The sequence below is a fragment of the Schistocerca gregaria genome, chromosome 4 (assembly GCF_023897955.1).
Source record: "Schistocerca gregaria isolate iqSchGreg1 chromosome 4, iqSchGreg1.2, whole genome shotgun sequence".
NCBI classification, from domain to species: domain Eukaryota; kingdom Metazoa; phylum Arthropoda; class Insecta; order Orthoptera; family Acrididae; genus Schistocerca; species Schistocerca gregaria.
The window spans coordinates 463,983,039-464,005,810 of record NC_064923.1 but is presented as its reverse complement, the minus strand read 5'-3'; the positions used below and the strand labels follow the sequence as shown (position 1 = coordinate 464,005,810).

General features: G+C 39.4%; 1 protein-coding gene across 2 annotated transcripts in view; it reads left to right on the top strand.

Annotated features, from left to right (window-relative positions):
- The window catches only part of LOC126266752 (laminin subunit gamma-1), a 1,057,862-nt gene that overhangs the window by 1,008,641 nt on the left and 26,449 nt on the right, over nucleotides 1-22,772 (top strand). For both annotated transcript variants that reach the window (XM_049971254.1, XM_049971255.1), the window contains 6 exons: nucleotides 968-1,164; nucleotides 1,399-1,614; nucleotides 1,696-1,966; nucleotides 5,065-5,243; nucleotides 6,006-6,136; nucleotides 18,059-18,169. In XM_049971254.1, coding sequence (XP_049827211.1) covers nucleotides 968-1,164; nucleotides 1,399-1,614; nucleotides 1,696-1,966; nucleotides 5,065-5,243; nucleotides 6,006-6,136; nucleotides 18,059-18,169 — 1,105 coding nt within the window. The remainder of the gene's footprint in view (nucleotides 1-967; nucleotides 1,165-1,398; nucleotides 1,615-1,695; nucleotides 1,967-5,064; nucleotides 5,244-6,005; nucleotides 6,137-18,058; nucleotides 18,170-22,772) is intronic.

Sequence of the window (22,772 nt, the reverse complement as noted above, 5' to 3'; positions counted from 1 at the left end):
ACATTTTAAGCATCGAAAATATATTTTGTTTATGTAAGATATTTTCGATGTTTAAAGTGTACAATAAGTTGTTTGTGATGCTTAGTGTTTGTGAGACTCTGCACAAATGGACCATTAGAAAACTGTAAATACAAATTCCAAATTTTGCCACTAACTTCACCAAAAGAAACGATAACCAACAAAAAATTGCATGTTTCTTATATATAACAGTAAAAATCTACAAAATGAAGCAGACTCTCACATATTGACAACATCAATAGAAATGGCTTAATACAGACAAGAAATACACTTGAAAATGGGAATAATTTCCCGAAACACCTTGTGCAAAAAGCAAATAAAGAAAATCGTGACTGGTAGCAGAAGATTTTTTATAAAGAAAGCTATTGTTTTCACAGTCGCAGGCTTTCAAAAACCATTTATAATGGATCAAATCAGATTGTAAATTCACCATCTTTGCTGATCACACTGTGGTACATACTGATAATCCAGTACACAAATTTGAGGTTTCAGTTAAGAAGGTTTGTAGGGATGTTGTGAAGTAGTTCAACATAAATGGTCTTTCTCATAATTACAGTAAAACAAACTTTATTCAATTTCATGCAACCACTAAAGATGAAGAAATAGGAGGAAAGCTAGGAGACCAGCAGATAGCTGGGCTGGATACTTCTAAATACCAGGGCTTACATATTGATAGCAAACTAAAGTGGTCAAACTATATCCTGGATCTGTGCAAAAGACTGTCTTCTGCAACTTGCAATTTGTTTAGTCACTTCTAGCTCACCAGTACAAACTACACACATATGTAGAGTCAGAGGCTGTGAAACAGAGGGCTTAAAGTTAAATTCCTGTCACACAATAAATGGATCAATGCCTTGATAAGTGTTACATAACCAGTGAGAATAAATTTTAATGTTTGCACTTTACAGTGGTGTTATACAAATTTTATTACTTCATTTATTTCTTACAGGTTATTTTGGAGATGCTTTAGCGTTACCAAAAGGAGATTGTAAACCATGTCAGTGTTACCCTCCAGGAACTGTAGAAACAGGTTTTGGTCCTCCAGTATGTGATCAGATAAGTGGGCAATGTCAGTGTAAACCACATATTTATGGCAAGAACTGTGATCACTGTGAGGAAGGCTATTACAACATAATAAGTGGTGAAGTAAGTAGCTGTATGATACACTGGAAGTTTAAAATGTAGTCAGCAGTTCTGCAGTGTGTATGGTGCCACTGCATCATATTCTGACCAGCAATGAAAAATGTCTTCATATTTTTCCTCACAATTTTTTGACTGGAAGTTAATGAATATTAGTAATATTTTATTTTTGAAAGCAGATTATTAGATTAAATTATGATGTATACCTCTTCAAATACTACAGCTGTAAATTATTTACAGGGCTGCCAGGCTTGCAGTTGTGATCCTGTTGGTTCTCTGAACCACACATGTGATCTACACACTGGACAATGTCATTGTCATCCTGGTATAACAGGTCTTCGATGTGATGTATGTGAACTCTACCACTATGGTTTCTCCATTGACGGATGCAAGGAATGTGACTGTGATCCTATAGGATCTGTGAATTTAACATGTAGTCCTTGGGGTCAGTGCCCGGTAAGAAACTTTGCCTCATTTGGGTCTGAAAAACAAAGTATATATTAATCTGCTATTGTAATTTTGTCTTTTTGATTACAGTGTTATGAAAATGTTGAAGGCCGAAGATGTGATCGTTGCAAAGAAAACAAGTATGATCGTCAGCGTGGCTGCATTGATTGCCCAGCGTGTTACAATCTTGTCCAGGATGCTGCAAATGTCCACAGGGCAAAACTCTATAAATTAAAAAAGGTCCTAGATGATATTGCCAGTAATCCTACAGTAATAAGTGATGATAACTTTGAAAGAAGACTGAAAGAAGTTGAAGAGGCTGTAGGTCATTTGTGGACTAGAGCAAAACAGGCTGTTGGTGGTACGTATTTTCTGCTTTTCACTCAAACTTCACCTACAAACTTCTTCATATGGTTAATATCAAAAACTATGTAGTGAATAAATTTCATTTTAAATGAAAATACCCCTTTACAAACTCTCTGCTCAGGTTTTAAATTCTATGAGATCTTGATCCAAAAGCGAGAAATTCATCTTCGAGTCCAAGTCTAGCACAAATTTTCAGTGTCATTCCATTATGCAAGTGAAAGTTGTCCATATTTGCAACTGCAAATACATTTTATGTGTTCCATAACAGCTGCAGTCACCTCAGTGCCTGTTCCTTTGGACATGCATGCATCGTGATTCCAAGTAACAGAGGCACTGCAATATCATGTTTGCCCACTGACAGTGGGCAAGCGACTTTCAAGAAAAATGTCTCACGTCTATGTGAATGTACATAATAGATGTATAAGTACATGATGTAGATGCATGGTTGATAACATATAGTAGTTTGGGTTTGGCCATGAATCGTGCATGGATAGCCAAATGATAAGACAAATGCTGGTGATAAGCGGGAAATCCAGATTCGAGTCCCATTCTTGTACAAATTTTCAATGTCATCATTTTGTTATACAGCAGAAACAAACAAACAAACACAACCTGAACAGGTCTTGAAGACCCAACGGTACCAACTGGCTGCTGTGACATCCTCAGCCCTTAGGCATCACCAGGTGCGGACATGAAGGGGAATGTTGTCAGCACACCACTCTCCTGGCCCTCATCAGTTTCCGTGGCTGGTGCCACTACTTGTCAGCAACTCCTCAATTGGGCTCACAAGGGCTGATTGCACCCTACTTGCCAACAGCTCTCAGCATACCTGGACAGTGCCCAACCAAGTTTTAGCCAAGCCAGATAGCACTTAGCTTCAGTGATCTGACAGGAACTGGTGTTACCATTCCAGCAAGCCGTTAGCATTATGTAGCTGAAGATTGTCTGTGTTTACAACTGTAAATATATTTCATTTATTTCATAACAACTAGTTACCGCAGTGCTTGTTCCTTTAAGCATGCACATACTGCAATATTGCAAGTGTTTATGTTGAAGCATACTGCCAGAAGTTGTCTTTTGTTATACGTCAAACAGTGGAAAATCCAGGATGGAATGTAACAAAATTGTAGATACCTTAGGGGTTGCGAAGCAACTCAAATCGCTTGATACGGGCAAGTCTTCAGGTCCAGATTGTATACCGATTAGGTTCCTTTCAGATTACGCTGATACTATAGCTCCCTACTTAGCACTCATATACAACCGCTCGCTCACCGATAGATCTGTACCTACAGATTGGAAAATTGCGCAGGTCGCACCAGTGTTCAAGAAGGGTAGTAGGAGTAATCCATTTAACTACAGACCTATATCATTGGCGTCGGTTTGCAGTAGGGTTTTGGAGCATATACTGTATTCAAACATTATGAATCACCTCGAAGAGAACAATCTATTGACACGTAATCAGCATGACTTCAGAAAACATCGCTCTTGTGCAACGCAGCTAGCTCTTTATTCGCACGAAGTAATGGCCGCTATCAACAGGGGATCTCAAGTTGATTCCGTATTTCTAGATTTCCGGAAAGCTTTTGACATTGTTCCTCACAAGTGACTTCTAATCAAGCTGCGGAGCTATGGGGTATCGTCTCAGTTGTGCGACTGGATTCGTGATTTCCTGTCAGGAAGGTCGCAGTTCGTAGTAATAGACGGCAAATCATCGAGTAAAACTGAAGTGATATCAGGTGTTCCCCAGGGAAGCGTCTTGGGACCTCTACTGTTCCTGATCTATATAAATGACCTGGGTGACAATCTGAGCAGTTCTCTTAGACTGTTCGCAGATGATGCTGTAATTTACCGTCTAGTAAGGTCATCCGAAGACCAGTATCAGCTGCAAAGTGATTTAGAAAAGATTGCTGTATGGTGTGTCAGGTGGCAGTTGAGGCTAAATAACGAAAAGTGTGAGATGATCCACATGAGTTCCAAAAGAAATCCGTTGGAATTCGATTACTCGATAAATAGTACAATTCTCAAGGATGTCAATTCAACTAAGTACCTGGGTGTTAAAATTACAAACAACTTCAGTTGGAAGGACCACATAGATAATATTGTCGGGAAGGCGAGCCAAAGGTTGCGTTTCATTGGCAGGACACTTAGAAGATGCAACAAGTCCACTAAAGAGACAGCTTACACTACACTCGTTCATCCTCTGTTAGGATATTGCTGCGCGGTGTGGGATCCTTACCAGGTGGGATTGACGGAGGACATCGAAAGGGTGCAAAAAAAGGGCAGCTCGGTTTGTATTATCGCGTTATAGGGGAGAGAGTGTGGCAGATATGATACACGAGTTGGGATGGAAGTCATTACAGCATAGACGTTTTTCGTCGCGGCGAGACCTTTTTACGAAATTTCAGTCACCAACTTTCTCTTCCGAATGCGAAAATATTTTGTTGAGCCCAACCTACATAGGTAGGAATGATCATCAAAATAAAATAAGAGAAATCAGAGCTCGAACAGAAAGGTTTAGGTGTTCGCTTTTCCCGCTCGCTGTTCGGGAGTGGAATAGTAGAGAGATAGTATGATTGTGGTTCGATGAACCCTCTGCCAAGCACTTAAATGTGAATTGCAGAGTAGTCATGTAGATGTAGAAATATTATGAAGAGGAAAGTTGCTACACACCATATATCAGAGATGCTGAGTCACAGATAGTCACAACAAAACTCTGTCACAAATATAACTTTCGGCCTGTGAAGCCTTTGTCAAAATTATACGACAGCCATATACATACACACTCACACAAATACCACTCACACACATATGACTGCAGTCTCAGGCAACTGAAGCCACACTGTTTTGTTATATGTATCAGAGTAAAAGTAAACAAGAAAAATAAAACTTTATGAAAACTCTTGTTTAGTCAGTAAATAAGTTTTTGTTTTTAACTTATTAGACTTTCATATACAAGATCACAATATCACAGTAGATAGAGTTCTCTGTTCACACTGCATTTATAAATTGCAGTGATGTCCTTTTTGTTGAATTTTTATTGTTTATGTATTTCTTTTTAGGAAATGTTTGTGCTGTGAAATTAACATTTTTTAGGTGGTGGCAGGAGTTTATCTGAACGTCTTGATGATCTGATAAAGCGACTTGAAGCTGTTGGTAACATAACGAAACAGATTGACAGTGGTACAAGGAAAGCTGAGCTTGCTACCAGGCAAGGTGAAGAGCATGTTACAGAAGCAGAAACAATTATTGAAGCAGCTTTACAGACTCTTAAGGTAAACTTCAGAGAACTTGAGACTTCTCTAAGATCAGTTTTTTAAAATTATAATTATAGTTCTGATATGTAAAAATTCTTACTATTTCATCCTCTTGTAAAATTCAAGAAGCATAAAGTGTAGTTGAAAACTGAAATGCAGCATTAATGTTCCATAATAATATTTATTTTATGTTTTGCTGTGAACTTGCTTTTGAGTTTCTAGGCCATCAGACAATTTTAGATTGAATAAACTGCTATTTACCAAGATAGGAGATGATCTGAATATTATGCATTGTCATACATCTTTTAGCGTTGGTTCAGCTAGAAGCTCTCGTTGATGAGGTGTTGACTGTCTAGTCATTAGTTGTATGATGATGACGACATAGAAAGTAAAAAACCAGTTTAAACAAAATATAAAATAAGTATTATTGTAAAACATTAAAACTGTATGTTCCAGTTTTTAATGTGCCTGTATCAAACAAGTACCAATGGGATATTCCATAAATGTTACAATATGCAGTATTCAAATATTTATGCTGTGCCTCTTTAAAATGTTATATTATGTACACAGTGTTGAAATTTGGAAAAGGGTGTACTTTTCTCTGCACTGTTTACTTACTGGGCTGCTATTGTAAAATATTAAATATGCTGTAAGAGAGTAGAATTAGTAGTGGCAAAACCCTTACCTTCTTTCCTTCCTTCATTTAAGTAATGAAGCTTGTACACACAAAAACATCTTTCTACCTAAATACATATTTTCATGGAAGCATTATGTCCTCAGGAAACTATGGATCTGCTCCAGACTGAAGGTTATCTTGCACTTCAGAAAGCGAAAGAACAGTCTGATCAGTTTGGACAGCAGAGCAACCAGATGTCTGAAAATGCAAGAGAAGCAAGGATATTTGCAAGCGGGTATGCTTATTTATTGTAATGTAATTTGAAACTTAAATATAAGTGTTAAATTTATACTTTTTGAAACACAGAATGTGGTACAAAATAGTGGAAATACATGCAATCAGAGAGGTGGTAAATATTAAATAATAATTGTGCTAGTTATGTGTACAATAGATGTAATGAGGGAATGCATAACATACCATATATTCACCACTGTTTCAGTATGATTTTCAAATTTAATACAGAGGTGATACATCCATTTTTCAGTCATACTGATTGTTGTAAGAAAGCATGGATCTGACTACAGTTTTAATATAATCTATTTAATTTCAAAAGACAATATTTATTTATTTTTTCTTAACCTGTAGCTATATATGAAATTTTCCCATGTTTCTGCTGCTGTCGTCAGGACACAGGACAAGAACGTTTGACACATCCGTTTGTGGTTTCTGTATGCTCTTTTAGACACAGTATGGTGAGATTTCTGTCTACAGTACAAGCCATGTCATAACTTGCATTGTCACAGTTCTTGTTTTTGTTGCTCCTGTACTATTTTAAAGTATGTGCAACCACCTATTTTCAAGGAGTTTGAGATCACTGAGGCATTAAATGCTTATTAAGAAGGAAAGGAGAACAATTTAAATTGTTAGCCTAGATTAAATCCAAACAACTGAAATACATTGTAATTGTACTTTATTGGCACATAAATAATTTGTATTATAAGAGATAGTCTATGACATAGGGCAAGTTAATAGTGATAGTTTGGATTATGTGAGATGATATGATGACAAAAGGTACAGAGATTACTGTGGCAATGTGAAATGATATGCTAATGCGGTATGTAATAGCAGTATTTTGGGCCAGTCTATACACACACCAATTTTGACAATAATTGCTAAGTACAGTGCCTCATTTTGTGGCTGAAGATGTATGAGATTTTCGTATTTTATGCCAGATGTACATTTCAGTAGTGTGTAAAAGTATTACATGACCGCTTCCATATCTCTGAAGGTAGTCTACAGGACGGGATTTACAGAACAGAATGAATGTACAGTCTCTAGAAAGGTATGATTGTGGACTGAGTGTAAGCTTTTTAAAGTGTTCTGTTATTGCAAGGACTTTTTCCACAAATGTAAATTTACATAGAATGAGAACACATGGGAAACAGCTACAACTTTAAAACAAATATAGTCATGAAGAAGTTGCCATAGGTATAGTTTTGCTTTCAGCACTGCTCTCTGAATGCCTTTGAACGGACTCGTTTCTACCTCAGTTCTCAGTTGCATTTCCAGGGAGACTACACCATGTGTTTCTGAACAAAATGAGTCATTCATTTAGACTGATGCCTACACCTTAAAACATCTAGAAAGTTATCCATTACTTACAATTTCCTTGGTGGAACAGAATGTAGGCACTGCCATGTTCTGATGCATGGTGACTGCTGGTAACCAGTGGGGACACCAACCATAATTACCTGGCCATACTGCCATCCCTGGTGGAAAACTCGATAAAACTGAACACAATAGTGGGCAAGATCCCCAATGGAAGAGATGGAGTAGTGTCCTCAGCTAATGCCCATGGAGAAGCTGGGCAGGACTACAGGATTCAGTAGGAGTTGTCCGGTATGCAGTCAGAAAAAAAAACAGTAATGCCTTCTTGGTGGTGGAGTCCTGCAGATAGTTTTTCATCTGGGTCTTAAAGGTGTAAACCATGTACTCAACTTCTCCATTAGATTGCGGGTGGAAGGGATGGGACCGAATGCCAGAATGCCCAAAGAAGTTGTGAAACGTCTGTGACAGGAACTGAGGTTTGCTGTCAGGAATGGGAATAACTGGGAAACCTTCCACAGATTTTTTTTGTGAGAGCCTGAATAGTGACTTTGGTAGAGGCCAAGGAGCACTGGACCATATTTGAAAAAACACATCAGAGACAATCAATCAACACATGTCAGAAACAGTCCCACAAAAACCACTTAAGGCTAAGTTGCTGAAGGCCATAGGGTAACAAAGCCTTGGGAGCCACCTATTGACTACCACACTGGGGACACACAGCAACCAAATGCTTCAGTTCCCAGTCAATGCCAAGCCAGTACACATGTCTGTGAGCCAAGGTTTTAGTTTGGGAAACATTCCAGTGATCCTCATGTAACAGCTCTAAGACCTCCTAGCACTAGCTCCTGGGAATAACCACCCTGGTAGCTGTGAAATCTGTGGAGAAGAGATGATGGCGCAAGAAAAAGTAGTTATGAAGTGGGTCAGATATTTGGCCTGAAGAGTGGAAAGACCAACCCTGATGGACGAGGTGGACTACTTGCTTGAGGACAGAGTCAGATGCTGTTGCCTCGGTGATTGAGACACTAGTGATTGGAAACCTATGAGTTGTTTGTTGGAAGGAGATGTACAAATGGAAACACATGAGATCCTGTCAGTCAAACTAAGGATCCAGGCCATTTGGCAGACATGATAAGGCATCTGCTTTGGCATGGCACACAGTGGGGCAAAAATTAATGTCACAGTTGTATCTGGAGAGGAACAATGCCCACTGCTGCAACCCTTACTGGGGATCTTGCAGAGAGACTAAATAAAGAAACTAATGGCTTGTGGCTCATAATTAGGTGGAATTTGGTGCACTACAAGAAAATGTTAAATTGGTGACCACATACACAATCATCAGAGCCTCTTTCTTGATCTGAGAGTAGTGGACCTGTGCTGGGCTGAGAGTTTCAGATGCAAACGTCAGTGGCTGCTCCAAACTATCTGCATCTGAATGGGCAAAGACTGCCCTCCACAGTACTGTGAGGTGTCTGTAGCCTATACCAATGTGTTGTGGGGATGAGAAGTAGTTACACACAATGCCAACTTGAGGTATTCCTTCAGTGTGGTGAAGGTCTGGTCGCACACGGGAGATAAGACAAAGGAAACACTCTTTTGGAGAAGGAGGTAGAGAGGACATGCAGTGGTGGATGGCCCGGGAATGAACTGGTGGCAATAGGCAATTTTAGCCAGGAATGCCCACAGTTCTTTCAATAATGAGGGACATGGCAGGTCTCTAATAGCCCTGACAAGACTCTCCATGGGTTGGAAGTCCTCACACAAGATAGTGTGGCCCCTATACTCAAGAGATGGTTTGAAAAATTTGTTCTTCTGCAGATTGCAACACAGACCCATGGCCTGAGAAGGGCCCCGAGAATGTTACAGATGGTCACTTGTAGTATGTCTAGTAAGGACAATGTCACTCAGCTAGTTGAAACATTGTCGAATTGTGGACATGACCTGTTCCAGGTAGCATTGAAAAATTGCAGGGGTACTTGCCACCGCAAGCATCAACAGGTGCTATTGATACAAGTCAAAAGGCATATTAAGAACCATGGTACATCTGGAATCATCATCCAGGGGTAACTACTGATATGCGTAGGAAAGATCAAATTTGGAGAAGAATTGACCCCCTGCTAAGTGTGAACAATTAGTTCAGATGTGGCAATGGCTATATGGTGACCACAGACTGTAAATTCGTGGTGACCTTAAAATTGCTGCAAAACCACAATTCAGCAGAGGATTTCTTCTTGATGACAAGGGGTGTGGCCCACTGTCTAGAGGAAATGGGAACCACAACTCCAAGAAATGTGAGCCAGTCCAGCTCCACCTTGGCTTGAGAACGTAGGGCTATAGGAATCTGCCTAGCATGAAAAAATGTCAGATGGGCCAACTGCTTCAAGGTTATGCAAGATTGAAAGTCTATGGCACACCCTAGGCCTTCTGTAAAGATATCCTGAAATTCTAAGCTCAGAGATTCCAATGATTGATAGGGAACTTCAGCAGATATCAACTGTATTGATCCGTTACTGAAAAGCCAAAGGCCTCAAAGGCATCAAAACCAAAAAGATTTGCTGAACTAGCAACATGGATGATAATAAAGATAATTGATTTATTGGTAGCTTCAGCCTTGAATTGGGCATGCAGAGGGATTTGCTGTTTACCATTTCCCTGGAGGCACCTGTTTCCTGGCAACAGTGGCAGTGAGCAAAGGTCTGAATATGTTTGGACATTAAGCAGGGAAACCTCTGCACCAGTGTCTACCTGCAGATGTAGCTGTCTCAAGAGGACCAAACCTTTGATAAAAAGCTTGTTGGAATCCAGATCGGGAACCAGTCCTGGTGATAACACTTCCTGGATATCCATATCCATATTCTCTGATGCTGCATTCTGTGCTACTGAGTTGCATACTACCGTAATGTGCCCTTTTATTTTGATACTTATGACAGATGACGCGATGCTGGGGACACTCTGTTTGTCATGTTTGAGCAACAAGATGCACATGACAGCAACAGAGAGCAACAGATGGAACACTGTTTATGCACTGTGTGGAAGCCACTGGATTGGCCAGCTTGCACTGCAGCTGCATGACCCTCCCTGTATGCAGCACACACATCTGGGTCACCATGTATGGCATCGATGCCACACCAGCCTTCCTGCTGCTGATCAGTTGTGTGTGAGATCTCATACGATTGGGAAATTCACAAAACTTCTTCAAGGGAGAGTTCTCTAATTGGAGGGAGCATTACGGGACCTTACCCAGGGCAGAGTGGATGATAATATTGCAGATCGTGATGTCTGCATATGATTCTTTTGACTCAGTCATGACAAAGTGGCACCTGCAAATAAGGCCATGGAGGGTTGTGGCCCAGGCATGATAAGGCTGATGGAGCTGCTTCTTGAATTGGTGGAATTCAGACGTAGCTGCCATGATGTGCATGCAGTGGTGATAATAGGAAGACAACAATGAACATAAATTGTCAAATGACAGTGGGGAAAGTTCTTGCAACTGAGCCAGCTGCTGCAACAGCTGATACAAGAGGGAGAAATCCATGTCAAAAATAGCGCATGATAAACCTCCATATCTGTAACATGGAAAGTGTGGAAATTAGGCAGTGTTTATACAGTTCCAAATCTCCCGCCATCTCATCGAATGGCAGGAATGAGGAGGAAACAGAGCCAGATACTTAGAGAGCAACACTGGTAAAGCCTGTTGCATGACCTTGATGAGATACTTCTGTTGCTGCACCAGAATAACTTGTACAAAAAGACATTTACCATGTAATCCAATAATCCTAGTTAGAATGACAACATGCAACTGAGGGCGAGGCTGGCCAGATCCAACTCCGTAACTTGTCATCAGGTTGGTAGAGTGCAACACACAATATACTGTTGCACAGCATGCTCTACAATATGGCAGTTGTGACCTCAAATCCTTTTTCTCCACACATGCCATCTGGATTCTTCCCCCTGTCATTAGTTTCTCAGAACTCCTCTGCAGGGTGGAACTAGCATTACAACACATCCTTCATTCTCACTATCTACCTGGCCTTAATTTTCATTAATTTCTTCAGACTCTGCATTTCTTCGCAGTGACTATTCCTTTCTTCACTCCCTTTCAATTTGCTAATTCTTTTATTTTCTGACCTGTCTGCCTCTCCTCGCCCCCTACCTCTAGCACATATAATGTTGTTAGTTTTCCACTCACACTATTAATCATTGCACAATGTTTTGTCAGTACTCTCTGTCTTGCTTATTACCCTGTCTTCCACCTTCAGCCTCTGATGCACAGTTCTGGCGTCTGCCAACGTCAGTAGTGCGCCTTACAGCTGCGTACCCAGATCTCGTGTATGAAATCTATGCGGGGGTGGAGTGGGGGTGCAGGCAATGAAAAGCTATTCTAGGTGTGGTGGGCAAAATGTCAGACAGAATTGACCCCATTCCAGGGCATAATTTTAGGAATTCATAGCCTTGTCGAAGCAGCTCATTAATATATTGAGTGTAGCCGGGGAGGAATCAGTAGTACCAATATCATTATCCTCCCAGCAGACATGTGATCTATCACTGTGTTACTTGACTGATGACGGTATGTAAGCAAAGGTCTACACCTCTATGTACAGCATCTGCCATCAAGATCCCATATCTGTAATACAAAGAGACCTACAGCTCTTCCTTATAACCCCAGGTCCTTCACAAGGACTAACACTTCTATCCATAGAAATTTTTACCCCCTCCCCCCTCTCAAACCATGCACCCCTACCTTTTACCTTCTTCCTAAGATCTACACAAACCCAAGCATCCTTGCTGCCGAATAGTTTCTGGCTTCAAAGCACTGACTGAACTTATATCTGCCTTAGTTGATCAATACCTGCAATCTACCGAAATCTGTGCCATTCCCACTCACACCACACCTTTTGCTTCTCACCATTGATACCACCTTCCTCTATACAAACATCCTCCATATACATGGTCTACCTGCTACTGAACATTGCTTCAACCAGTGCCCACTTGATTCCAAACCTATGATGTCCTTCCTGCTCACCGTAAGCAACTTTACACTTATGAACAATTACTTTACATTTGGGGGCAGACATACAAACAGATCAGGGGCACAACTAGGGGAACAATAATGGATTCTTCCTGTGTCAACCCTTTTCATGGGTCACTTGGAGGAGTCTTTCCTGGAATCCATAAGCCTTCAATCTTGGTTTGGTTTAGATATATTGATGACATTTTTGTCATGTGGACTCATGGTGAGACTGTGAGGCTGACCTGCTAAAATTTTTTGGAATCTCTAAACACATTCTTCCAATTAAATTTCATTTGGTCCTGTTCTGAATACCATGTCACTTTCCTAGATGTTGATCTCCTCCTCACTGAGGGTCAGCTGCACACTTTTGTTCAAATTAAACCTACTTAACAAACAACAGTACTTATATTTTGTCAGTTGCCATCCTTTCCATGTCAAACATTCCCTCCCATGAGCCTTGTTCAGATGCAGACACTTACAGCAATATACCACCATCCTCACCTCAGTCTTCACTGGACATAATTACACCACCAGCTTAGTTCAAAACCAGTTTCCTGGGCTGTCACATGCAGTCCTAATATTACTGAGCTCTCCAGTAAACATCATTGGACTACACCTCTTGTCACTCATTACTATACTGGTCTTGTATACCAGCTGTTTCGACAAGGCTATGACTTTCTAAAATGCTATGAAGTGAGATCCAGTCCATCTCACATTTGCCCACCACAATTAGAATAGCCTTCTGTTGGAGAGACACACTTCATCCCAGAAAAATAGCAACTTGCAAACACTCATGCAGTTTAGAATGAATTGCCTAGTGAAAGCATTTAGTTAGTGTTACACATCAGACATGTTCAGAGACAGGAAAACACAATAGTGAATATTGTGTTTAGTTCTTGTAGAACTGTAGCAGAAGTGACAGATACTAACCAATGAAAATTTAAATGAGGAATAGGTTCTCAATGGGGAAAAAAATTGCCATGATTTACCTGTGTCCATTATGGATCACAATGACCGAAACAATTACAGCACAGACAAATGTTTTATGGATTTTTTTCTCTGGTAAATGTAAGAATGTGGGATACTATTATCATAGTAGTAAATATATCCGTGTTTTTCAGCTCAAAGACTTGTGGTTCTAATTGGAATAGAAAGAATAATGTTATTGAAAAGGATCATTAATGTGATCCTAATAAAGCCATCCTGATTTAAGTTTCTTTTAATCACCCAAAGAGAATCTTATTGTATCATCTTATACCTACTCATGGCAGTTCCATTGTTTCTGGTATGCTGTCTCTGCAAGCACTGTTAACACAGCATGTTTCAGTATTTATAAGAGAAAAAAGAACAAAAGTAAGATACAAGGTTTTGAGCTGTAACTGTTGTTAATGTGGGAATCAGATCTGTGTAGAATTATGACACTGAATGCTAGTTAATGCAGATTAATGCAAATGATATTGTAGTTTGTTGTTGTTGTTGTCTTCAATTCCAGTAAACTGGTTTGTTGGATGTACATATATTGGTCAGATCCAAGTGCATATTTACATTGTCAGTTTTACAAAATAATAATTACAGACACTATGCAAGGGGGTAACGAAAAGAAACAGAACTATTTTTTTGGGGAGGTAGAGCTAGGAGCACACAGAATGAACATTCTGATTCAGTAAGCAAGTTGAGTGCCATCACTGAAGAAGGTTAGGACTAGTTTTGGGTGATTTTATAGTGATAACTGTTTTGTGTGATTGTCATTTTTGCAATGGCTGCTTCTCATTAACAACATGTGGCAATGAAATTCCATTCTCTCTCTCTCTCTCCCTCTCTCCCCTTTTCTCTCTCTCTCTCTCTCTCTCTCTCTCTCTCTCTCTCTCTCTCTCTCTCTCTCTCTCTCTCTTGCAAAAAGTCAAACAGAAACTTTTGAAATGTTAAAAATAGCATGCAAGGGGAACCCAAGTGTATGAGTGGTTGTCCCATTTCAAAAATGGTGAAATGTCAGTTGGTGACAAACCTCGCTCTGGTCGTCCTTTCTTGGCCTGAACTCATGAAAATTTTGAAAACATTAATGCAATCATCATGAAGATCAGTGACAGAAATTGTGGAGGTGTTGGGACTGACTTGGAGGTCAGTGCCGTGAACTGTGACAGTAGATTTGGAAATGAAGAAGGTGGCTGCCAAATTTGTGCCACAACTGCTGTCCACTGAACAAAAACAAGGTCATGTGTAAGCATGACGTGCTTTGAAAGAAGAGTCCCAAAATGATCCAAAATTTTTTTTCAAAAATTATCACGTGACGAAACTTGGTGCTACACTTATACTCTTGAATCAAAGCAACCATCAATTTCAAGTTGCCTCACCCCTAGAGGGCTTGTCAGGTGAAATCAAACATTAAAACAATGCTGATATGTTTTTCAATATGAGAGGAGCCGTCCATTCATGGTTTGTTTTGCAGGGTCAGACAGTTAATGAGGCTTTCTACTTGGAATTTTTGGAAAGATTGCACAACAGTTTGTAGCAGAAATGACCTGATTTGGGCAGTCAGGTGACTGGTTTTTCCATTGTGACAATGGCCCTGCTCATACAGCTCTGTCTGTATGACAGTTCTTGACCAAAAATAGTATGATGCCTGTTCTTTAATCTCCCTTACTCACCTGACCCTGGCCTATGTGACTTTTTTTTGTTTCCTAGAATGAAAAGAAAGAATTTTACTAATGTTGCTGGGATGAAGTAAAAAACGATAGAGACGATGTCAAGTATCACAAAGTAGAATTTAAACAATGTTTTGAAAAATGGGATAAAAGATTAGACAAGTGTATTAGTGCAAGTGGAGAGTACTTTGAAGGGAACTGAAGGTTTATGCTTAAAATGTGAATAAACAAGTTAAAAAAAGTCAAGTTTATTTTGGCTACCCCTCATGTAATTGCCGTATGTATATCATTTTTAAATACAGTAGCACCATACATAAATATACATTTTGTATCTAGTGTACAATCTAACTATACACCTTTTATTTTTATTACACCATATGCAATAACATATCTTGAATTTACTACCTGTCTGTCTGTGCACATTTGAATTCTGTTACACTGTGTGCCTATTTCTAGTGTTTTTGCCTTTAGCCTTATTCAGTCACTGAAGATAAAGGACTTTCTACATGCAATTGTTTTATTGTTTGCATAATTTTCCATTTCAAGCTGTTATTTGAAATATGAAATGATATATGTCAGCTGAATACACAATGCCAGGCCGGCAGTTCTGCAGGTTATTGGGGGCGAGAGACTGTGTGGAGTGGGAGAAGGGAGAAAGATGGCAGGGACTGGGAGGGCTGATAATTTTGAGAAAGATGGTGTGTACAAGGTAGGAATAGTCATGGGATAGGAATGTGACATAAGGGCACTGGCAGTGGTAAGTTTGCATGGTGCACAATGTTGATGACATGAGAACACTTTGGGGTCTGATGGAAAATGGATGTGGCGTGGAGGCTAGTGGAGGTAGAGGCTAGAAGGATTATGGGAACAAAAGGTGTGTTTCAAGGACAACTCCCATCTGTGTGTTGGGGGGAAAGGATATAGAAGGAATGATTGTGAAACAGCCATTGAAATTGAGCATGCTGTGCTCAGTAGCGTGTCCTCCAATCACTGGGAGAAGTTACTTCCAAAAAATATCTATGAATCTGCATATGGAGCTACTTAAAGTGGAAGGATGCCAGACAGAGATTCAATAGAAGAATTCTCAGGAAATGTAGTCCATCCACAAAGGAGGTAGCTTACAAAACCGTCATTCAACCAATACTTAAATGTTGCTCATCATTCTAGGATTAGTACCAGATAGGATTGATAGAGGAAATAGAGAAGATCTAAAGAAGAGCAGCACATTTTGTACATGGAAAAATAGAGAGGACAAAAGCATCATGGCAGAGGCTGCAAGAAAGTCATTCTGCATCATACATTTACTGTTAAAGTTTTGAGAGCATTTGCTCTTAGAAGAGTCAGTCGATCAATTGCTTCCTCATACATATGTCTCGTTAAAAGATTTTGAAGGTAGAATTGGAGACATATGAGTCCACACAGAAAATTACCAGCAATTGATGTTCTCCCCCAAACCATTCATGACTGGAACAGGAGAAATAGGGGTATCAATAAAGTACCCTCTGCTACACACTGTAAGGTAGCTTTTGGAGTAAAGGTGTAGACATAAGTGACCTGGGACAGGAACAGCATCACATACAGTATGCCAGTGAGTGATTCTTTTAATTAACTGTCACACACTACGGCATTCTTATCACAGTGAAGAAAAAAAGTCTGACCAAAACACTCTGCAACATTCATTTTGAAACAATGGTATAGGGCTACTGTAGTTACAGCATTTTAGGAGTAAAAACATGTTCCAACACATTTAGCAGTATCATGTACAAGTGAGAAAAAATATACCAAACAAGTTCTCACTTTTTTGTTGTTGTTGTAGCTGGAAGTTATGCACCATTTGTATGATGCAGTCCAAATAAAATGACCAGAATTGTGCCTCAGCCACAGTATTTACCAGACATGGCTGCTGTGACTTCTTTCTATTTCCTAAGCTTAAGAAAACCATGAAAGGACATTGTTTTCCACCATTGATGAGATAAAGCAGAATCAGTGTAGGAGCTGAATATCTTAATGAAAAATGAGCCCCAAAAGTATTTCCAAGATTGGGAAAAGGCTGGCACAGGTGTATTGTATCTGAGAGGGGGTCTTTGAAGACGATAAAGTTGATGATGAATAAATAAAGAAGCCTTAAGAAAAACAAAAATTACTTTGAAGGGGATAAAGTTGATTTTGATGCATAAATAAAGATACCTTAAGAAAAACGAATATTTCTGTCACTTTTTGATCACAGCTCATAAAATGCATTTGTAGAATTAGAAATGTAGAAACAGTTTCTGGTTTAAAATAAATAATTTTGTATGGTTTAGTGCTCTGTTAAGAGTAATGTTTTCTTCTGTGACAAATATTTTTTTTAAAAAATATGCTGCAGGAGTGATTAAAAAATCCTGAATTCTTATTGTAATGTTTTACTAGGAAATATGTAAGGAAGAGTTTGGTAAACTTTCTACATTTGTGCTTTGAAAGTAATAAGTTGTTAGCAATTTTATATAAACAAAAATGGAAAGCCCTGGTGGAATGTAAAGAATTTAAGGAGTTAAGAGGGAACCTTTGTAAGCTTTTGCATAAATCCTTTTTTGAGCTAGAGTGGACACACACACACACACACACACACACACACACACACACACACACACATACACACACAGTACATACTTACACATGTGCATGACTAAATTTTAGTCAGCTGGTATATATTTGTGTTTTGTGTGTAATAAATGTTCCAGTGCCATTCATAATGTGGAAATTTTGTGTTTCAAGCAAAAGCAAAGATAACTGCAGCAGACTTTATTAACTTACAAGAATACAGCCCCAGTTTATTTCTGTCAAAAGAAACTTACATTGCTCTTTATGGTTTGCGATTTATTCATAGGCTAAGAACAGTTTTAACCAATATATTAAGAATCTTAAAATTTTTATTTTGTAGTTATAACCACAATTATTTATTTGTTTACTGTTACAGCCATGAACAAGAAGCCAATGCTATCAAACAGATAGCTGAGAAAGCTGTCAACACCTCAACACAGGCATACGAACTGGCAAAGCAAGCTGTTGATCAACAACAGAATCTGAGGTAGAGCATATGAATATGATATAAATAAATGCTTTTCATGTCATGTATGTAGGTAACAGTGCTTCTGAAAGTTCAGCATATAACATTCATTCCTGAATATGTGAAACAATCATTTAATTAGTTCTGGTGAGATCAAGTTGTATGTGCAGGTATACATATTTTTCATTTTATAAATCTTGCATGAAGATCGATTTTTCAGACCTTAGAAGATGTCAAGTTTTATGTAATAAGGACTAGCTAGTACATTAGCTTCACTTGCTTATATGCTGGACAGAACATGATGTGTAAAACTGCTGCATGCCCAACTTGATAGCTTCTTCATAGACTGCTGCTACTACAATAATGCAGACAAGCATATGTTGCTGCTCATACAACTACTTGCACGTACATTATTACAGCAATCTCGTATTTTCAAAAGCTGTTAATTTTTTTTTTGTTAATTTCCTATTTTACTTTTTAAATGGTGTTTTCTTTCAGTAGAATCCACTGTGCATGTGTTTGTATTCATGTGTAAGCTGCAACAGAAATGTATAGTTTTATGCTTACTGAGATTTGTCATGTAATGTACATTTGTGAGATATGTTTGCTAAATTCAAGCATTTTGATCTATACTATTCAACTAACACTTCGTAAACTCAAAGAACAGAAAGTCCTGGATGGGATAACAACAATATTATGTAAAGGATAGATTGCTACTTGCCACACAGAGGAGTTGCTGAGTCACAGACAGGTACAATGAAAAGACTACTGTACATTTAAGCTTTTGGCCAAAAAGGTGTTCTTCAGAAATAAAAAGCTCATCCACAAATAAATCTCCTGTGCTGTCTGCTCCTCTGACACCAGTAAACCTGTTAACCAGCCACCAACCAGCACTCCTCTGATCGCCCAGTACCACAATGGCCTTGAAAAGCTCATCCACATCCTCCACCTGGGCTTCAGCTATCTCTTATCGTGCCCTGAGATGAGGGATATCCTACCCACATCTCCCCAAGTCATGTTCCAATGGCCATCTGACCTACAGGATATCCTCATCCATCCCTGTTCAAACCCTATTCCCAGTCCTGCATCCCATAGGTCATTTCCTTGTGGTGTAAGATCTGTCCCATATACCTGCCCCACTTCCCTCTACCACAGTCAAGTCACAGGCATTTCCTTTCCAATAAAAGGCAGGCCCACATGTGAAGTAGCCATATTACTGTATTGCCTCGAATCTAAGCTGCACTTGAATCTAAGCCGCACCTGAAAAATGAGACTCTAAATCAAGGAAAAAAAAATTTCCCGAATCTAAGCTGCACCTGAAATTTGAGACTCAAAGTTCAAGGGGAGAGAAAGTTTTAGGCTGCATCTCCAAATCAAAAAAAAAAAAAAAAATTGGTCCATTGTAACATGAGACACAATTTAGGTGGAATGAATGACAATACAGCTACAGTAGTTTGGTTCGAGTTGTAAGTTTAGCAGCTAAGCTTTACCAGGTAGCCATTGCTATGTATCAGGCACTCCGTCCATATTTATACGGGTACCCTTCCTTTCTCACGTGCTTCGTCTGGTTTGAATTGATTGCTTATTTTTCTTTGATTTGATAAGTGCTGTTTTCTTTGTTGTAGGTGTTTACGTCACTCTAAGCTGAAAATGCATTACTGTACTGTGTCACGCATTGTTTGTTGCATTCTGATAGTGCGTGTTTACAGCCTGTCCCCGCTCGCGTTATGGCTTGCTTTCGTGCGCGCTACTGTCGCTCACAATTGAAAAAAGAAAAGAGAGGAATCATCTCATTAGCGAAACATTGGCAAGAGACTGCTTCTTGTTGTTACTTACACTGCTGCTTTCTTTGATAATGATCAACAAGAACCAAATAATAGACTGCGTATGATAGAAGGTGTTCTGAACGAGAGTTTAGCGAAAAATTTTCTCCGTTTGAAAATCTTTGCAGACGCCACTTTAGTACATTACATTCTGCACAGAAATTAGAGTCATCTTAGACTCAAAAATCTAGTCAATTGCTGTGCTTCATTTCTGACTGTGTCACTATTAGGCGCAAGAATAATACGAATAAAAACATGACATGAAATGTATATTCTTCCATTGTCTCACACTAGTTTCGTAGTTTATTAGGTATACAGGATTTAAATGAGATAGCAGCAAACACCAAACAATAATAGCAAAATGTTTATATTTGTATTATTCTTATGGTGAAGAAAATACTGCATATGATTCACAATTCATAAAAGTTCCTGTTAGCAACCATCTCTTCTCACAGGTAGGAAAAAATTCAGAACATAGAGCTGGCCATATTGACAAGTAGAGTTGGCCATATTGACAAACATCCCAAACAGTCTTGCCAGTCAGATTTTCATAGTACATTGAAATGCTGCTACATTCGAAGATGAACAATACAGAATTTGTATTTACTTCGTTGGATAATGTATGAAAATGCAGTGGTAAAAACTCGGGGCGGAGAAAAAACTCGTCTTCCACCTTTTTTTAAAAAATTTATTTACTGGCACAGAGGATTTGGAGCCAATATTTATTTTTGTGCCTACAAAGCATGCCTGTGTAGTGGTACATATATTCGACGGCAGAAATTAGTTGTGGCGGCACCCACAAACATTTTTCAGAACTTCCGCTTGCATTTTTCAGAACTTCCGCTTGCTTTGCACTCGATTCTAAGCTGCAGGCAGTTTTTTGGATTACAAAAATCGGAAAAAACTGTGGCTTAGATTCGAGTAAATACGGTATGTATTGGTATGCTGCAATTACTGTAAAGCATTCTACGAGGGAACAATAAGTAACTAACTGTCTCCTCATATGGATGGATGCTGCCAAACTCTGGCAGACCTCAAGCTCAAAAATCCAGTTGCCAAACATAATGCACACCACAACACAAATAACTTCAACAGTTGCTTCAATACTTGACCCATTTGGATACATGCTTACAGCACAAGTTCCTCTGAATAACACACACAGGAACTGTTTCTCCAATATATCCTGTGCTCTAACAATCACCCTGATGTAAACATCTGCTAATCTTTCCCAGTTGCCTCACCTTGCCCTCTTTCTTTTTTTATTATTTTTTTTATTTTTTCCACACCACTATTTATCCATGAAGACATGCACTGTTTTGTCCCACCACTCTTATTCCCACCACCCCCTGTGTGAGCATTCTCTCTCTCTCTCTCTCTCTCTCTCTCTCTCTCTCTCTCTCTCTCTCTCTCTCTCTCTTCTCCCTCCCTCCTTTCCCACAATCTATCTCTTTCTCCTCCCTCCTCGCTCACTCTCTTCCCCATCTCTCCCTTCCCTTTCTCCCTCTTCATTTTCACCTTTCCTTTTCCCTCTGCTGCAGCCCCCCCCCCCCCCCTCTCCCTCATCATACATTTCTGTTGGCTGTACCCTCTACACACGTTTTGTCTTCTTGTGCAGCCACTGAGTCTTCTGTCCACAGACCTGCCTCTTTCCTACTACCCCCTACTTGCGTCCTTCCCTCCCCCTTCCCCACCTCCATCAGCTCAGGCAGCTTCTTTCAGTAATAGAGTATCAGTAGTTAGTTTCACTGTGGTGGCCACTGGTGCATGTATTTAGGTGTCTTATGTGTGTGAGTTTGTCTACTTTTGTTAGAAAAAGGGCTATTGGTCAAAAGCTAATGTGAATGCTGTTTTGTGTTATATGTTTCTGTGCTCCAGGCATTGTTCTGCTATAGGTGAGTGGTTGTCTTTCTCTTACTTTATGTATTGCTCCAACCAGGAATTTCTGTTTTTGTTCCATTTCAATTTTTTGTGCATTTCAGTATGTACCTATTCATTAATATTAGTTTCCATGACCTCCTTTCCTGTCCAGTGCCCTTCATCCAGACAATGCTGGGTATGGGGTAGTATGGTACTTCTCCTATTTCATGGAGAACCAACCATACCTATTGATAGGCTGTTTATGATGGGGTCGCTGCTGCAAAAGACATTTTAAAGCTGCTGGCAGTCCCACCCCATCCCCCTTCCCCCCTCCACAGGGAGAAATCCATGTACCCTTTGGGTCATTCCACAGCAAGGGGACCACAGGTCTCCACTTGAACATCTCCAAATCTAGTGAAATGTGGTGTGAAGGTTCTATACAGTCTTTGATGAGTACATACCAAATTTCAGTTCAGTGTCTTCAGTGGTTGATTTTTAGGAGCTTTTAAAGAGAGGTTACTCACCTTCACATCACATACATAGGTGCACATGTGTCAAGTTTGTTAGGCTTTTTTAAAAGTTGTAGCAAACATTTGCTCATTTACTTTAATATACATACACAGCTTTCTATTCTGAATCACATCATGGCAATAATCATGAATTTAGCCTCACCTAAATATAGATATAAGCCTCTAAAGTGGCTAAAAGATTTGTTGCGCTATTCTAAGAGCTGGGGTTTGACTGATCACTGCTACTTTTCATATGAACCAATCACACCAAAACTTCAGAATGTTATTTGTATCTATGATGTTTATGTATGGATCAAATTTAATTACCATTGGATGGATAGATGAAAAGATATACATCTGCAAAATTGGCCAAAATTTACTACATGGAAATTTTTGGATCTTTTTGGCAGAAGATGTCCCAGTTGTCTTGTTCAA